This window comes from Schistosoma mansoni, chromosome 2, assembly GCF_000237925.1.
Source record: "Schistosoma mansoni strain Puerto Rico chromosome 2, complete genome".
NCBI classification, from domain to species: domain Eukaryota; kingdom Metazoa; phylum Platyhelminthes; class Trematoda; order Strigeidida; family Schistosomatidae; genus Schistosoma; species Schistosoma mansoni.
Genome location: NC_031496.1, coordinates 30,244,585 through 30,262,549, shown reverse-complemented (window position 1 = coordinate 30,262,549; position 17,965 = coordinate 30,244,585). Strand labels below are relative to the sequence as shown.

Below are 17,965 nucleotides of genomic sequence, written 5' to 3'. Positions count from 1 at the left end.
GTTTATCTAAACCTGCTTCATGTGGATGATGTTGTATTTTCTCATATCTATTGGCTTTCCATTTTACCTTTTTCTTATTGGTTTTCACTTTTTCTTCTCCAATTTTGTTGCGCGCTTTTACTTCTGTTTTGTTCCTTTCTACCTACCGAATATAGTCTTTTCTTCTTGTTTATCTTTTTGAATCTTCATTGAAGCGAAAAGTACTGGGTTCGAGTCCCAGAGTGAACATCAACACTGAGATGCAGGTTTACGTAGCTGACGAGTCCCAAATAGGACGACAGGCGCGTCCTGGATTTCTCTGCTAGCCACTATCCATCTTTGCTTACCATATTATTGAATTGTTTAAAAATATGGTTTTACGCATTTTTTTGTTTACTTTTCCTTTGCTCTTCATAAATTCACATCAACATTCTTATGACGTTCAAGTACTTTATTGATTCCGCTCATTTTAATTATTACCTTTGTCTTCACTTAATTAATTGTTAGATTTTGAATGATTCAGTCGACAATTATACCCTTCATTTTTAACTTTACATTACTTTATTCATTCACAAAGACATGGTTTTACTACTACTACTACTACTACGTTTTCACCAGAGTGATAAGCACGACTTTATGCTTTGGCTTATTCTGTATGAAATTTTGTTTCTCTTCTCTCGTTCATAGGGAAACTGTGCATCGATGAAAGTTGTCCAAGTAATAATAGTGACAACAGTATCAACATAATCTGTGATAATTTTGAGAAATACTCTTGTGACAAGCTCTCTCAAAATGATCTGTATAATCGATCATTTAACGCGGATGATATCATCATGGAAATGTGTGAGTTTTATTTATTGTTTCTAAATGTTATATGTGTTGAAACTTGATCTAGTCAAAATGCGTCAACTTCGATGTAGTTTGTGCTCGTTTTGATTGCAAAGCGTGCTTTTTATTTATACATATATGATGGTTGGTGTTCGAAACTCGTCATTTGCTAAGCACTACATACATATATATATATATAATTACACAACCGGGTGAATCTACCAATATTTAAAAACAAATGCTTATCCTGAATAATATGTCACCAAAGATATTGATGTTGGATACAACAAATAAGCAATATGAGACCGAAGTTGTTTGATTTTCTGTTTTTCAACTCTTGTCTCGAACTCTTTTCAGAAAGTATTTACAAATACTTTATCCGAACATTATTGAAAAACGTTTGTTGAGATGAAATAGTACGCTTGAATGAATATGATGACTATAAAGGAAGTATTAGTATTTGGGACATCGTTTATGGATTTATTAATTTGTTGTGGTGCATTGAACCAATTTCTGCCATCGCCATTCAAATCATTACATGTTTAATATTTTATTTCAGGTTTCAAGTACAATTAACACTTCATTCACAGATGCGATCAGAATCATGCCCAATAATTCACCCAAACACGTCATCGTTTTCGTTCTATTCATTATTCTGAATATTGGTAATTTTGTTAAAATACGGTGTAGTTAGAAGTCTTTCTTAATATGACTAAAATCAGAAAGTAAAGAGCATTTGTCTACACATTCATTAAAGACAGAACACTAAAGACTATACAATGGCTGAAATGTATCAGATAATTCGACGCTGTATTCTGTTGCTAAGCAGTGTTATTCAAAACTTGGAACTTCGAAGAACTTTGTATTCTGCCTTATCTTGTTGTTCTAATCAGGCCTCGAGAATCATACTATCGCAACTGATTTACAAAGCACGTTGATAATACAATATCTATTCGTGAAAACGTGTGTTCAGTTACGTGAACATTCTCAATGCAATGGAAATAACTACATGGCGTTCTGTATGGAACACAAGATGTATCTCAAACATCGAACTGAGTGTTAGAAAACGATAAGTACTGGTCAACACAACAACATTAGAATAATGAATTGTTCGGGATTGTATGCCTCAATCTCAACAACTAAACTCAGCATCCTCTTTTGCATGAATGATTGTGATGACTGAATGGAGCTAGATTAATAGTTGAACCGGAAGTCTTAGGCATAATTTAATGTAGCAGTTCACTGTAAACCATCATGTAATACCATGAATCACACTCTTATCAATGTAAATGTGTAATAATTAGATAACTGTCTCTAAAACCCATCTGACATTGCCGATTTACGGATTTCTTCCACTTTTAGTACAAAGTACAGGATATGAAGATGTACCGAGTGTTAAAGTAGCCCAAACTTTCTACAATACTTGCACGATCGCTTCCTCGATGGGAAGACCTTTGATAAAGAAGAAAATCGGTGAACTGATCAAATTACTTTTCAACGGATGGCTGATGTCGTCAAATGACGCAGAGCAGATCGATGTCAAACAAAATGTTCTCAGTAGTGAAAAGTTCAATGTGACCGCTTTACTCTCACCATCGTTATTTCAAATTGGAGAAACAGCTTTATTTTCCTTAAAGCTAGTTAAAGATATCACACAAAATGGCGTTCAATTTATTGAAGTAAGATTTCAAACAATAGATGTTCCTGATTATTTTCATGCACTATAGAGTTGCAAATACGTAGTTTAGATTACTCTGTTCAACTTAGAATGTTGTCAATCTGAAATTCACTTGAAAACCGATAAAATGACTGAACAGGTGATCACGTATGTGAGCAAACCTTGAATAGATTTTAAGCGACAAAATATTTTTTTCAGCAATATCTCATTCAGTCAGTTGACGAGTTTGGCCACAATACTGTCATACACTCACGAACCTCAGGACATTGTTCCACTGATTTGTCCCAAAGTCTAAGTTGGCCTATTCTCTCACTGTTCCATAGCTCACTAAAATTTACTCCTGAGGAAGGAATGTGACTTCAGTCTATTGGTTGTTTCCATTACTTTATTCACATTGTATCGCTAGACACAGTTGTAAATAGGCATACACATGATGGAGGAAATCAACACAAATCGCTGTCACCGTTTTGTTTATTTACAATCAAACCGTTGAATTCTTTATTTCTACTGACTTCGATGAGACGGCCACATGAATATGCACAGTTAAATGACGACATTTGTATGCTGATATTCAAAATCTATGCACCTTTGTTAGAAAATGAAACGCCATCTTATTATACGACTGACTTCATCTAACGTAACAAATCAGACATATTTATTCCCATCATAACATGCGAATAGAATTGCATTGCATAGCGTACATTGAATGAAATATTTTGTAAATGAGGACTTGATGATTTCTAACACTATCTTGTATTTTTGAGTCATTTGATTTTCACTCTTACTAAAAGTGAATGTAACTTTATTCTTTTAGATTCATTCAGGATCGCTTGACGCATTTGACAAGGAGAAGTTAAACGTGGTACGATGAAACAAACAGATCAATTCAGTCATATTTATCGTAGATATTAAGAAAATTTTGTTCATTGGTTTGATTCTAATATTATAATGGTTGAATTCATGAGTCAATAGAAGCTAGATCGCTGTGGAAAGCCTGGAAGCACTGAACGGCCTTTTCGTCACAGAATGGGACTCCTCAGCAGTGTGCATCCTAGATCCCACCCCACGAGATCCAAACACAGGACCTTTCGTTCTTTCAGGTTCTCCATGGTGGTCTAGCTTCAATTAACCCATGGATTCGACTATTATCTTAGTATAATATCCACAAAGCACTTCTCTGATTACAACTCTAATATGTGCCAGTTGTCATGGGTCTGTGAAAGCAGATTCGACAAACAGAATCCATTGCTTCGAATGTCAATAAAGTTATGTTTGGTAAAATGCGTTATCTTCATTGAACAAAGGTCACGAACCGAACATTGTCAGTCAAAATTATACTCTGATCCGGTTGATGCCAAGTGTTATTCATGATGTTAACATCTGTCTGTAATTGTGCTCTTTCACCTATAGTCTTGGTAGATATCCGAGTTTCTGCTAGTACAATCGAGCACGCTGTTGGATACTCTCTCGTAATCAGTGATGAATTTACTGAACCTTTGTGCTACCACCTATATAACTCTCCAATGATGTGCCAGTTTCTTTCTTTGTCCTGACGTCTTTCATAAACTTTATTGGCTTGCTTTTATTGAAAATATGTCTGATCTGACTTCACGTCGGTTTGATGGGTGGGACAGTCATAGTTTGTATGTGAACCTATGGAAGAGAACGCTACCACGTGTACCATCGTTTTCGAAAACACATGCAAACAACAATTAATTGCCACTATTGTTCCCTCCCACTGGTTCATGCCACGCTATGAAGCATCCACACGTTTTGTTCTTCATCACGCACATAGTGTTTATTCTTCAAATCAGGAAGGCTATGTATCGAGCTGGACATGTTCATATTATGTACTGAACAATCCTTCTAATCTAATCTACATTGTCCTTGTTACCATCATAACGAGACGAGACAGTCTAATCCATCTTACTTTCATCGATGGAAGCGTTGTACCTAGAGTCATTCGTTAAATGACCTTCGTTTTTATTCGAACAAGTAACTTTGTGATTCATTCTTTTCATACGAACCACAGTCAAGTCAAGAGGACAGCGAAGTGAAAGAACTAATATTCAAATATTTGGAAAATGTAGGAGCTCTACAAACTAATGAAAATATGATGGACGGTGTTTTCGAGTTGTATTCGGAATTAAAAAACGTGAGTGAACCGAGAAAGATGTGTTGATGTTTATTGACAGTTGTATTATAAAACAATTTTTATGGATTACAGTACCTAATAGGAGGTGAACTAAGCCGTTGTTCAGAAGAACATATATTCAGTCGGTGGAGAAGCGCGGTATTTGGCCAATACAATATAGGCTATTATCAGTAATCATCATATAGAACTAATTATACAGAACTTCTGTGGACAAATGAACACTCCATTTCTTACTTTACAACGACAAATTTAGTTATGTTGCTTGCTGAGTATAAAACAGTATATAATTCGGTTATTAGAAAGATAACTATGAAACTATTACACTGTATTCACAAACGATTATAAATTTCAGAAAACCAGTTAGGGTAAACCAATACTAGTAATGTTGAAAGATTGAGGTTGTTTGAGAAATCGATAATACTGATCTCGACTGTATAAAGTAGATTGCAGGATCAGATGAATTGAATTAAATGGAATTTTGACTACAGGTACAAACTAACGACCTCCGAATATCTGTGTTTATCTAGTTTAGAAATCGTTGTCAATTCTTGACCATGCCGTCTGAATTTCTTCGAATATCATGCACAAAATAACTGGTTTTCTTAATCATATGGACATATTGTTTTAGGCACAGAAGACAATCGTGGATAGTGGACCATCGAGAATCACTCATGATCTTCTGACAACAAACTGTCCAATTGTAAGTTGAAATGAGATCATTTTTGTAGTAGTTTGATAACTCACTGACATGAGGAATAATGTGAAGAATTCAGTGTTCTTCACTCCAGTTTGCAAGTATGTGAATATAAAGATAATACGATGTTTTCATGTGTTAGAGATAACGATGGATTAAAGGTCTGATTGAACTGAGATGTTTGTGTGTAATACTAACATTGAGTAAAATATTCTATAAAACGTAAGTTCAACTGCATGGGATTTGTGGTTGTGTCCACGTATTGAACGAGGTGAAACACAATGAAACATCGGGAGAACTAAGGATAAAATGCTTACTCCAATTTTGGTTCATGGGAGCAGTTAATTTACGCTTTTCATGAACAGATATGTAACTGAAAATCGAGAGAACAAACGATGAAGATTACTTCGTGGAGAAACTGAAATATTTTCGTGAAAGTCGTTGAGTGTTATTCTGGTAGTGATTGAAGAACTAGTGGGGATAACCATGCCATTGTTTTATGCCACATTCTTTAACAAATTGTGAAAACCATACATTGAATATTTCATTTGCAAATCTTCTATCAATTGTCCCTTACATCCTTCATGTTTCTTCCATTTCTCAATTCATTTATGCTTCCCTTCCTGTTTTTGCAAGTGCAATCTTCTCAACCTTCTTTTGACAGACATACAGCTTCTGATTGTTGTTATAAACTACTTAGGTCGATAGACAAAAGTAGCATACACCACAGTGTGCAGTCCACCTAGGTGACTGCGCCAGATACAGGATACAGTGGAACATTGTGTCAATGTGTGAAAATATTGTTGTCAAACATAACACATCACTTTGAATTTGTAAACTAATTTCAAATTATTTATTTTGACCAGATCGATTGGGATGTTTTATTTAGAAATGTTTTCGAAAATGAATCGTATAACCAATTGGAATTTACTATCCAATCAGAAGAAGCTTGGCTGAGTACTTGCGATATTCTCCGTTCAAAAGTAACCATAGACGAAGGAAGAAAGTAATTTTCTCGAAATCGAGTTTTATTCTTTCAGAAACAGGTTGCTTTCTCAAATACCATGTTGTCACATCTTATCTGCTTTCTGTTGTTCTCATTCATGCACTAGATGTTCAGAGTAATTTGATAGAAAATGTACATAACGTATGACAATCTCAGAGACTTATTAAAGGAAATACAGTGTGATGTAAATATTCCTAATAATAGAATGATTCACTCTCAGTAATTACTTAAATCAAGATTATAACCGGTGAAAACTCGAGTCTCTTTATACACGTTAGGCGTAAAACGGAACAACAATAATACTTTTCATCAGAAAACAGGATGACCGTTTGACATGTCTTTCATTACACACCAATCGTTTTGTCCACATTCAATCTCCATGTGAATTAAAGTTGTGCGATTATCCACAAAATCCTCTCAATCTATAATCACAGTTTGTTTCATAGCATTCAGGATGAATGAAGCATGTTGAAAATAATAAGATTGATATATAAGTTGGTTAAAATCACTTTGGTCACTGTATATATAGAGAGAGTATACAAATGAATGATATATTAAATGATTTCCCATCAAAGTGATAAGACGAAGATTACGGACAAGAAAATATATGAAGAGTGTTCATTGTGTATGTTTCATACTACGTCTGTCTCATAAACTGTGATGTTGAGAATTGTCGACATGGACGTTGTGGATCGATAACTACTGTCGATTCTAAATTAAATTCTATTTGCATATGACTGAAGTACGCGGTTTTTGTAATTTTTCTTATAGAAACATACACAATATGGTAGTGATAGATTTCTTGTACAAAATGCGGAACTACTTACAGCAATATTTTGAAGACTTTTATCCTACAAATAATGGTGAGTACTATAGCCAGTTAAATTAACATAAGTATATAGTTTGACTATTTATAGGCTGATAGCTTCATCTCCAAATAAAGTTGTAAAGTAGATAGAAGACAAATGAACACGATGGAACATATTTCACGTGAATGGTGAATTGTCAATTATTGATACATCCGGTAATATACATGTCGACCTTATTTGGATGCAGGTCGGAATATAAATCTGGACAAAGTACTTGGGAGAAGTAGTTAGGCTGCTCGTAAACTAATTTGCGAATAAATTGGCATTATGTATTTACAGTTAATGCATGCTGAAATTTCAAAAGGCACGAAGTCGTGTAATTCAGTCAGATTGTTCCTCACATTTCATGTCTGTTAGGTTTTTCTGTATGAGTAGAACGATAAAGTCCAGTTCAACTGAAGCTTATGACATTCCTTATCATTTTGAACAGTATGAACAATGAAAAATGTACAAATAGAGTAGAGGAAGTATGAACAATATGATCCATATGATCAGAGGATAAGATGAGTGGTGGTACTTGTTGAATTTACATTTAATTATGATTAAAAGTATTGAAAGTTGTCTGTGTATAACTGGAAGTATATATGTAACAACATGTTGATGTCTTTCTACCAAAAATAATTAAGATAAAAAACCACCAACATGCTTCGAGGAAACGAAGGAGAATTTCTGGTGGACAATAAACAAAGAACACAAATATTCTAGTATAAGTAAGACTACAAAAGATGAAGTGAGTTTCGAATTCTATAATTGATCATATATCTATGGTTCATATTAGCAAATATCATCAGTCATTACAGTGATATCCATCGTGTTATCCACTCAGCCACTGAGTCCTGAGATGCAGGTACATCCAGCTGACGAGTCCCAAATAGGACGAAACACGCGTCCTGGATTCCACTGCTAGCCACTATCAATGTAAGGCGGAGTTCGAAAATTTTATTTTCTCCTTTAACATATACATATCTGATTGGATGCTTTGACAAAATTTGTGTAAATATGTAGCTGGAACAATTATGAAATATGCTGAATATGGTAGAAAATGTGAATCACTTGTCACACCATTTTTTATTATTACAACTACCTGACAATTATGTAATAAAATACAAACAATCACTGAAAACGCGCATCTTTTATTTAGTCATCACTTTGATGGTTATATCTGTTTATATTGAATAGGTGAATCAAATGTTCAACGAAATGAAGCACAAATTGACTGAATTATTGTCACAAAGGTCATGGAGCAGTGAAGATGACAAGCAAAAAGCCATTTTAACGGTTTGTCTTGTTTTGATAGATAGTGTGAATATTAACCGATTGCATTATTCAGGTTTCCAACATCAGTGTATTAATGATCGATTCAGCATTTCTCGATCAGGTGATTAAAGAACGAGATATAATACTCGAAGTACGTTCCTTAAGTGTAACACCAAATATTTTATTATTTCTTAACTTGATGATCAATGACTCAGCCAAATAGTGGATTCTCTGTATGTGATTGAAAAAATATTAGTTTTCCTATAAATCTGTTCATCATTCAACTCATGTAATTGTTGTCAACTTATCAATAGAACAGCGTAAATATATATATGGTTATGTATCACCATATTTTGAAGTGGTGAGCTTATCGAGCTAGATGGTTTACTCGCAAAGCTGTATCTACTCATTCTTAGTAGCTTCCTCGCTGCCCACTCCATGTGAACGTTTCAGTGTTTCTCTTCAAGGTTCTTATTGCCAATGTTAGTGTTTTACATCCTACACCTATTTCACTTTAAAACAGCCTATTACTTTCGTCATCCGTAGTCCTACATTGTCGACACAAAGGGATTTTGATATGTAGGATGTATCGCAAATAAGCTTGATTTCCATGCAAATAGTAAGGCAGATCGAAGCATAGAATATTGATCGAATAGCAGGGCATATAAATGAGTCATCGCACATGCATATCAAACTTTGTGGAACCGAAACTGAAGTATCTAGCTTCGATGTGTTAGAATCATTGGGAAAACTATCACAGACTATGATAAAGGTCTACGAGTAAACCGATAAATCACCATAATTACTTGTACTTGAGTGGAGTTTATGGAAGCGATATCAATATGTAAAGACAAAGATTCATTTTAAACTGTGTGGTAGTTGAGATGTTTGCTCTGCTTATTGAGACACTAATCGAGTTCTCGGCTTCGCGTATACATTTTTTATGACAAGTCTAGGAATAATTAGCTCCACATGTGAGAAAATAATCAAGGAAAGGAATACGCTCACATTACAAACCCAAAATAGACTGATAGATTTGAGACTTTTAATGAGAGGAAAATGAAGAGAGTGGGGGAAACGTCATGTATTCTCACACATTGTTCTTCAGAAGTGTGATCATTCAGAGGAATTATTCCAATGCATCATGAGTGACCTTAACAATTCTCATTATTTCAGTACTACTATAAATGTAGTTGTTGAACAATAGAAATGTAGGTCTACCATTAAGCTATTCGACTTAATATACCTCAGATCTCTATATAGATCACTATTCAGAGGATTGAATTGATTATAGTTAACACAATTGTTTGTACTGCTTTTATACTATGTTGTGGATTATTGGTAACAATAACTTCTGCATCCGAGGAAATGAAAGCTGTTGAGTTGAAACATATTTACGATAACAATTTCTTTCATTTGACAAATCGGTAACTGTCAAAATAGTTAAAAAATAATTCATTTCGTTTCTCCTTCAGAATGAACTTTCTGAGAATAACTACTTTATAAATGCCTACTACTCTCAGAAGGCTCGAACTAAAACATCTTTATTCGGAATATCAAGGACACAGAGCTTGTGAGTTGTACTTTGATACTATGTATCATAATTACTACACACTTTCATGCAAAATAAACCCTATGTTTATAGGATAAGTACTATTTATGACATCGCAATTCACAACGAGTTATGTTTCAACTAGTGTTTTAATGAATCATGGTAAAATGTGTGATCAATCAATTGTGATTACAGCTCAGTCCTACAGGAGGTCGGTCACGGCCCGAATAGCTCAGTGGTAACGTCTCCTGACTGTGAAGCTGAGTGACACGGGATCGAATCCGCCAAGGAGCATCAGTTCCCTTAAGATTACAGGTACACCTTGCTGACGAGTGCCAAGTAGCACGAAACCCGGGTACAGGGTTTCCTGTTGACCACCTCGAACCACCATCTTACCTCAATATATATAGTGCACGCAGTGTCGAGCCACCTAGACTGGTGGCCACATTGCAACTTGATCGATAGCATTCGATCAGCACTAAGAAAGATTTGACACGCATGAGATTGATCAACACTCAGTGATCAATCAATTGTGATAATTCACATCATTTGACAGTCAATATTCAAATCCCCTTTCATTTTAAAAAATTGTTATGACAGTAGAAGAAAACGAAACGTGTTTGTCGAGGTCAAAACATCAGACGGTACAATTTACCTTGATCTAATATAATCACACAATGCAAATATAGATATAATCAATCATAGTGTAATCACATTTAATCAGTGATCAAATATGATCACAGATTCATTTTACTGATATTATTAGATGGGATTCAATGTGTAGTTATTCTGATTAATAAATTGATAAATTATCAATTATCAGAAGGGATTTTGTGGAGATTAATTAATGTAATCATATGCTCACTAGTGACTGATTTCGAGAAGTACATTCAGGAGTTCTAGTGAGAAGCAGTGACCAGTGGAGTTCAAACCACGTCTGTCGTGAGATATCAATTCACTGTATACAATTGGTGTACGGTTGCTCAAACTTCGTGGATCAGTTGAAGTTAGACATTAACACCGTTGGATACCGGCCGGCTCAGTGGTCTATCGGTTTAAGGCTCTGGCTCGAGCCCGGTAGATCCTGGGTTCGAATCTCGCGAGTGCGGAATCGTGGATGCGCAATGCTGAGGAGTCCCATAATAAAATGAAACGGCCGTCCAGTGCTGGCCGATTTTCCATGATGGTCTAGCTTCAATTGACTCACGTTTTCATCTATGATAAATTATCGTTTAATACATACTTCAATTGAATTTATTAATGTACACTTAACTTGCAAAATAAGCACGTCAACATGACTGAAACAAAGGGCACTACGTTTTATTCTATTCATCAGAGTTACTGTAGACAATGATGTGACATCCACGCAACATCTTATAGGTTTGACTGTCATTTCATGACATATCACCAATTTTAGGACAAGTTCTATTACTATAACAGTGCTAATAACGATCTATAACATAATACTACATCTATTCTTCCCTTTTGTGTTGCACTTTGAATGCATCTATCATTAGGAGAACAGTTGGTCTCCAATAGTTGCATTGCAAGAAACTTACACGATTTGAGTCTCCTAAGTTCGGAAAATTTATTTAAATTTCGTTCTATGAAACAAGATATTCGAAATGTCATCAGTAAATAGACAAACATCATATTACTTTAATGGCAGGTCTACTCATTCAGTCATTTCTAATGATTTAAAAATGCATAAATCATTCTGAGTAAATAAATGATCGTTGTATATTTACAAATATTTAGCGATCACTTGCAGTTGATTTATCCTGTCATTGCCGTTCAAAGTCGCAAGATTGTTATACTTTCTGGGATATTACATTCACCGTTTTGGAGTGAATCACATTCAATGTCGGAAAAGTACGGAATTTTCGGTTGGCTTCTTGGTTCTCAGATTATATCTGCAGGTAGGTTTTAAGATATCTCCCCATATCTTTGAATCAAAATGGTATCACAATCGGATATAAAAATCGGTCACGAACAATTGAGAAATGTTTGTGTATGTGAGTTGTTTCTATGAACCATTGAGATCTGAGTAAACTGAGACCAATGGTGCTAATCGTAGATATTGTGGCGCATTATAAATACTGACGGTATTGTGGGTTTTCTAGTTAACTCCTCCGGATGTAAACAGTATAAATATAGATGTGCTTCTCACATGTATTCTGGAACAATTCAGAGGATAGTGGTTCATTTAAGTTGGTCAGTCGACTTTATGCAGTATTGAGAATGCATAGACGTTATTTTAAATCTTACAATCAAATGAGACGGCATCTGATTTCTGTGAAAATGAGAAGCGTGAGTCAAATGAAACTAGACCACCATGGAAAACCTTAACGAATAGACCACTGATCCGGTCGGCATCCAACGGTGTTAATCTCTAACTTCAACGGATCCGCGAAGTTGAGCAACCGTTCACCAATTGTCTTCAGTGAGTTCCTATCTCACAACACACGTGGTTTGAACTCCACTAGTTTGATCAGTTGAAGTTAGACATTAACACCGTTGGATTCCGGTCGGCTCAGTGGCTCTGGATCGAGACTGTTATGTCATGGGTTCGGATCTCGCGAGTGCGGAATCGTGGATGCGCAATCCTGAGGAGTCCCATAATGGAACGAAACGTCCGTCCAGTGCTTCCAGGCTTTCCATGATGGTCTAGCTCCAATTGACTCACGCTTTCAACTAGTAAGACATTGATAAAGAAATTTACTATCGACGGGTATGAATATACTATTTTTGGTCATCAAATGTTAACTTGTTGAGAGTAACGGTTTTCACTGACATTTTGTCCTGTTAAATAGTAATATATGGAAAGCTATTCATAATTGACACCAATACACTAAAATCAATTTTAAGCTCTACAGTAGTCATCCCATTTAAAATTCAAGTTATATTGATTTTTGGAAACCCAATGCGATCAACGTTAATTTTCATTACAGTTTTAAATGGTGAGGAGTTACAAAGTCAAACGGAATATCCACCACAGTGTCAACCAACTGCTTCTACACCGTTTGGAAGTCAACTGTGTTGTTTATCAGAACAAATCAACTCTGAAATACCTCAGAATGAAGTAAGAAAATTCTAAACGTACTTTTAGTTCAAAAGGTTTTGAATCTTCACATGGTGTTCAGCATTTTAATTTCGGAATTGATTATTGTGGTATACATGAAAGATGTTATTTATTCAAATTTTAAAGAATGCCATGGTAACAAAATACAGGGGTATATTACATTCATCATATGTACATAGTTTCCGAATAATATACCAATCAAAAAGTACGAAACGTGTGTCTTGGATTCCACTGCTAGCCACTATCCATCTTCGCTTACCATGCTTGTGAATTTAGGCTATATCGAGGCAATACGTACAATATGCACATATGACAATTAGAGACTGACCAGTTGAAGTCCTAAACATCAATGGGAAGATTCAAACAAACAATACTAAGTAAATTTCAACTTCACCCCCATTGCACACACAAGTGGCTATCAGGACTCAGTAGATGAGTGGATAACGCGATGGCGTTTGAAGCGATAGGTACTGTATTCGAGTCCTAGAGTGAACATCAACTATGAGATGCAGGTACATCCAGTGATGTTATTCACTCAAATTTCAGAAAATACTTTGATGATAAAATGCAGGGGCAAACGCCTTACGAAGCGAGTTATCTTCATAATTGGAAGTCATGAGGACACAGTACAGTTTCATATTGTTGTTTCAGTATTTAGTGAGGTAGTGATCTGACAAATAGTTGTCACATACTCAGCTAAGATATTCAATATCTTCTCTAAAATGAAGCTTAGAATGGTGATGGTAATTAAATGAAACCTTGTGATCGTACTAAAACTCATCAATCTCATCAATAAGCATGTTGTATTTTGAATGCACATGCAGGCACCCAAAGCTTCAACATTCATGAGTGTTATTTCCCCTCAATTGTTAGATCTCGCTTGTCAGAGATATTATATAAATTGAACTTGAAAATTTAATATGTATGTCATAGACGTTGTATAAATTTTATGTCATCTCCACCATTTTCATACCAACTAGATAGTTGAACAACTGTCAGCTGGTATATCTGGTCTCATGCTGTCGTTCGAAGTAAGTGAATTTAAATTATAAAATATTCATCTTATTCCTCAATCACTAATATTCAATATTGACACATGCATTCTGTATACGCTTCCTAGATCCGGATTAAACAAGCTGATTGTTTGAATTTGAATTTCACTGAATCATTTTCGGATGGGATATACAGTTGACCACTCTTGTATTTTACATTGAGCTGATGAACAAATCAACGTGATTTTGGTGGACCCTCTGCTAGTGATTGAGCTATTGTGTAACACAACATAATAATGATACAATAATGATGTTTGGTAGAGCAGAACATGAAATTTTTGACTTTCCGTGATTAACTTTAGGTTGGTTGTTCAGTGCTGCTAAGCATTGAAGTGTCTCGTCAGAGCAATTTGTAGATTGTGAAGACAGGATCTATCTTAGACGCACTTGGGCAAGACGAAGCTGTCTGATGTTATGAAGATGCAGGTAAAGCTGTCGGTCATAGGGATGCTACTGAGTGGCAGCGTGAGAGTGATGCTTGATGGAATGATTCATATGAAGAAGAAAGAATCTCGGGATGTGATTGATACGAATGAGCATGAAAAGTAATGTTGGATTGTTTGAGTTCAGAGGTGTTGGAAATTAGTGAGATCGGAAGCGAAACCTATTTAAACGCTGCAACATCGATTTTGTTGTTTGAAAGGCGTTTGTGGTTGTCGGATTGACCAGTGGTTGTTCGCTGTTCACGAGAATACGAGTTAGTGATAAAATGCCAGACGTGACAATATCGTCAATAGACAGAAGAAATGTGAACGAACTAGACCTTCAACGTTGAGATCCGGAAAATGAGAAGCACGAGGGTGGCAGAACACTTGGAAACCAAACCGAAAGAAGGTTCTAAGTGCGAGGGACATGGAACGATTCAAATGGATGACCAAAAATTATGTATAATTACTAACTAATCACTGGAAGATTTCTCACCAACATTGGTCTGCCGCTGACTTGTTCAACAGCGGGATAATTTCCAATATGTACTTTTAGTCCGACTACCGTTGAAACTTCACATGATATTTGGCACTTTAATTTCGGAATTGCTTAAAACGTCCGACAGGTGCAGAAAATCAGATATGTGAGTAGTTGTAAATCAGGTAGTGATCTGACAATTAGTTGTCACATACTGAGTTGAGATATTAAATATCTTCTCTAAAATGAAGCCAGAATGAAGATGGTAATTAAATGAAATCTTGTGACCGTACCAAAACTATAGACAACTCATCAAACTCATTATAAGGCATGTTGTATTTCAATGCGCATACAGGCATACAAGGCTTCAAAATACCTTCAGTGTTTTTCCACCTAATCGTTAGATCTCGCTTGTCAGAGATATTATATAAGTTGATCTCGAAAGAGTTATATGTACGTCACACACGTTACATAATGCTCTCTCATCAACATTTATCCGCCTTATATGTTGTTCAACCGCGAGATACTTTCCTGTACATAATATTCTTTCTTGTTAAATTACTCACATTGATTGCAGGCATACAAGAAAAGGTTAACTGGAAATCTCGATAGCCTAAATGAAAAGAAGATGTTTTTCTCAGCATTTGCGAAAGTAAGTTATGCACACCATTCAAAGTTCATTTGAATGAAAACTCGGTTTACAATGATTCATGATAAACGTGGTGCGCTGTAGTCATTATTATACAGAATATGAGCACATTTACATTTCAACCATTTCGTGAGTAGATATGTTATGCACGAAAGGAGCTAACTATGGAAATAACATTTAGTAAACGAAGTATAGCAGTTGAAAACAAACTGAGAAAGTTCAATTTAGCAATAAGTTCTTGTTTCGCCGAAATTATCTTCACGTCCTTCAATCGCAAATACAAACCTGTTTTGCAAAATGATAATCAACAATATGTCTGTTAATTACTTTCAAATTGACAATGATTATAATGATAGGTTTGTTGGACATTGCAACGAATATATTAAATTTTCAAAGACTCACAAGTCTTATTTCCATTAGGAATCTTCAGAGGTGGTTGAGCATTCTTGAATAGCGATAAATAGCCGTGAGAGAAAGATTGAGTGACGTGATATGATGGAATGTTGAAGTTGAGTTGGATTGCTATCAGAAAGGGCGTTGAAACAGAGATAACTTGATTTTAGGCTTTAAAGTGAGTGATGGTGAAAATAGGGGTTTAGTGACAGTTTGCCATGTTTATGAAGTCCACCATAATAACAACCATTACTTTCATTATTAGTGAGAATCGTATTGTAGATTAATAGTTTGAGAATTAAATTTCTTTGTGCTATTGTACAGTTACGAAGGTTATTATTCCGAAAATGGAACCATTTTCTTGATCAACCATTTGTTTTCGAATCACATTAAAATATTGTATGTATGAGTTGGTGTTAGTTGATACGTTGTGGTGGGTGTGAATATCATAACGAATAGAAATTGATCCCTCAAATATTCACACCCAATATCCGAGGCTCAAATCAAACGTGCAAACGTGATTTTCAAGAAATCAGTGAAAAAAGGCACAATCCGCTCACTCTGTTTTATTTTTATAAAACAGTTTACAAGCAATAATAAATTATCACTCCTTTGGTCAACTGTAGTTCCTCCACATCAGCAATAACCTCACTGTTGATTTCAGTGTCTTATCCATCAGTCATAAAGAATATGTTCGTCCATAGGCAGACAATATCTAAGATCTAATGATACTATAAAAGAATGACAATGATTCACTGAGATACAACAAACATGTCATATCTCTCAGAACCGAAAATAAATATGATGGTTTTTGTGTAAGCCAATTTATTTGAGTGAGTAATAAATAACACGGTGTTTCAGTATGTCTCCGTTTCTCAAGCCGTTTATCTTACCATGTAAGAAAACATAGATCAAAGCTTCGTTTCAGTTTTCTCGATAATCTTTCCTGTGTCATGATTTGGTCAAATGATCGTAAGTTATCTTCATTGAATTTTAACTACAATGCACTAATACACTTTTCCTTATTCTCTTCATTTTCGCCTATCCCTAATAACTGTAGATAGTGTGCAGCGGCTTATCATTATATACTATTCAGTCCGGTTCAAGGAAGCATATCGAAGCCTACGGATTCATGTAATTCATTTGTATTTTGATAACTTCATTCTAAAATATGACCATAATATGTGTTTAAAACATTAGCTGTCACTTGCTGGCTGTCAAATCTATCATGAAATGTTTGATTTTCACTCAGTTATATAATACAGGCAAGGCTAATACTACAAACAACATCTTACATTAACCTTAGTCCCAGCAGTGCAAATATGCTTGTAAGAGTCGACTAATGCACATGTTTAGCTTACAATCGTTGACATCAAGTGTATTTCAACAAACAGTGTCAACATCGGTATAGTGTATTCATGAATGAATTATCACCATAACATACTAACATTTTCCATTATTAGTTCCATATATTTCATTCTAATTTTCTCCGTTTTCAGTGTGAACGATGTTTTGAAACACAGTCAAGGATTTTCAGAAGCGTACCAATGTAAAATTGGCTCGATAATGAATCCTGTTCGCAAATGTATTCTTTAGAAGAAAACATTGATGGTGTGTGTGCAGAAATATTTATTTGTCTATTTAATCGACTCCGTAATTAAAACATTTTTGTAATGTCTCACTCCAATTCTTCAAATAATAAACATTTTATTGCTGAAAGTAAAGTAGACTATTTGATTGTCACATTCGGGTGAATCGATTCTGACAAACCAACTAACGGGATTAATATGCTTCTAAACCAGTTGAAAAATTACTCCCAAATATTGTTTCTACAATACCTGGATAAGTGTGCGGATCAGGTAATTCAG

The 17,965-nt window shown here is 35.2% G+C and overlaps 1 protein-coding gene across 1 annotated transcript; it reads left to right on the top strand.

Annotated features, from left to right (window-relative positions):
* Nucleotides 1-812: 812 nt before the first annotated feature.
* Smp_173160 (family M13 unassigned peptidase (M13 family)) lies at nt 813-17,693 on the top strand (the record flags this gene model as incomplete). The annotated part of the gene is made up of 17 exons (XM_018796345.1): nt 813-867; nt 2,170-2,486; nt 3,300-3,347; nt 4,518-4,640; nt 5,269-5,340; nt 6,201-6,340; nt 7,112-7,203; nt 7,836-7,939; nt 8,389-8,487; nt 8,540-8,617; nt 9,942-10,039; nt 11,777-11,937; nt 12,970-13,100; nt 14,081-14,131; nt 15,633-15,707; nt 17,158-17,231; nt 17,597-17,693. The coding sequence occupies 17 exons, from the start codon at nt 813-815 to the stop codon at nt 17,691-17,693; spliced, it is 1,815 nt and encodes a 604-aa protein (XP_018650567.1).
* Nucleotides 17,694-17,965: the final 272 nt, after the last annotated feature.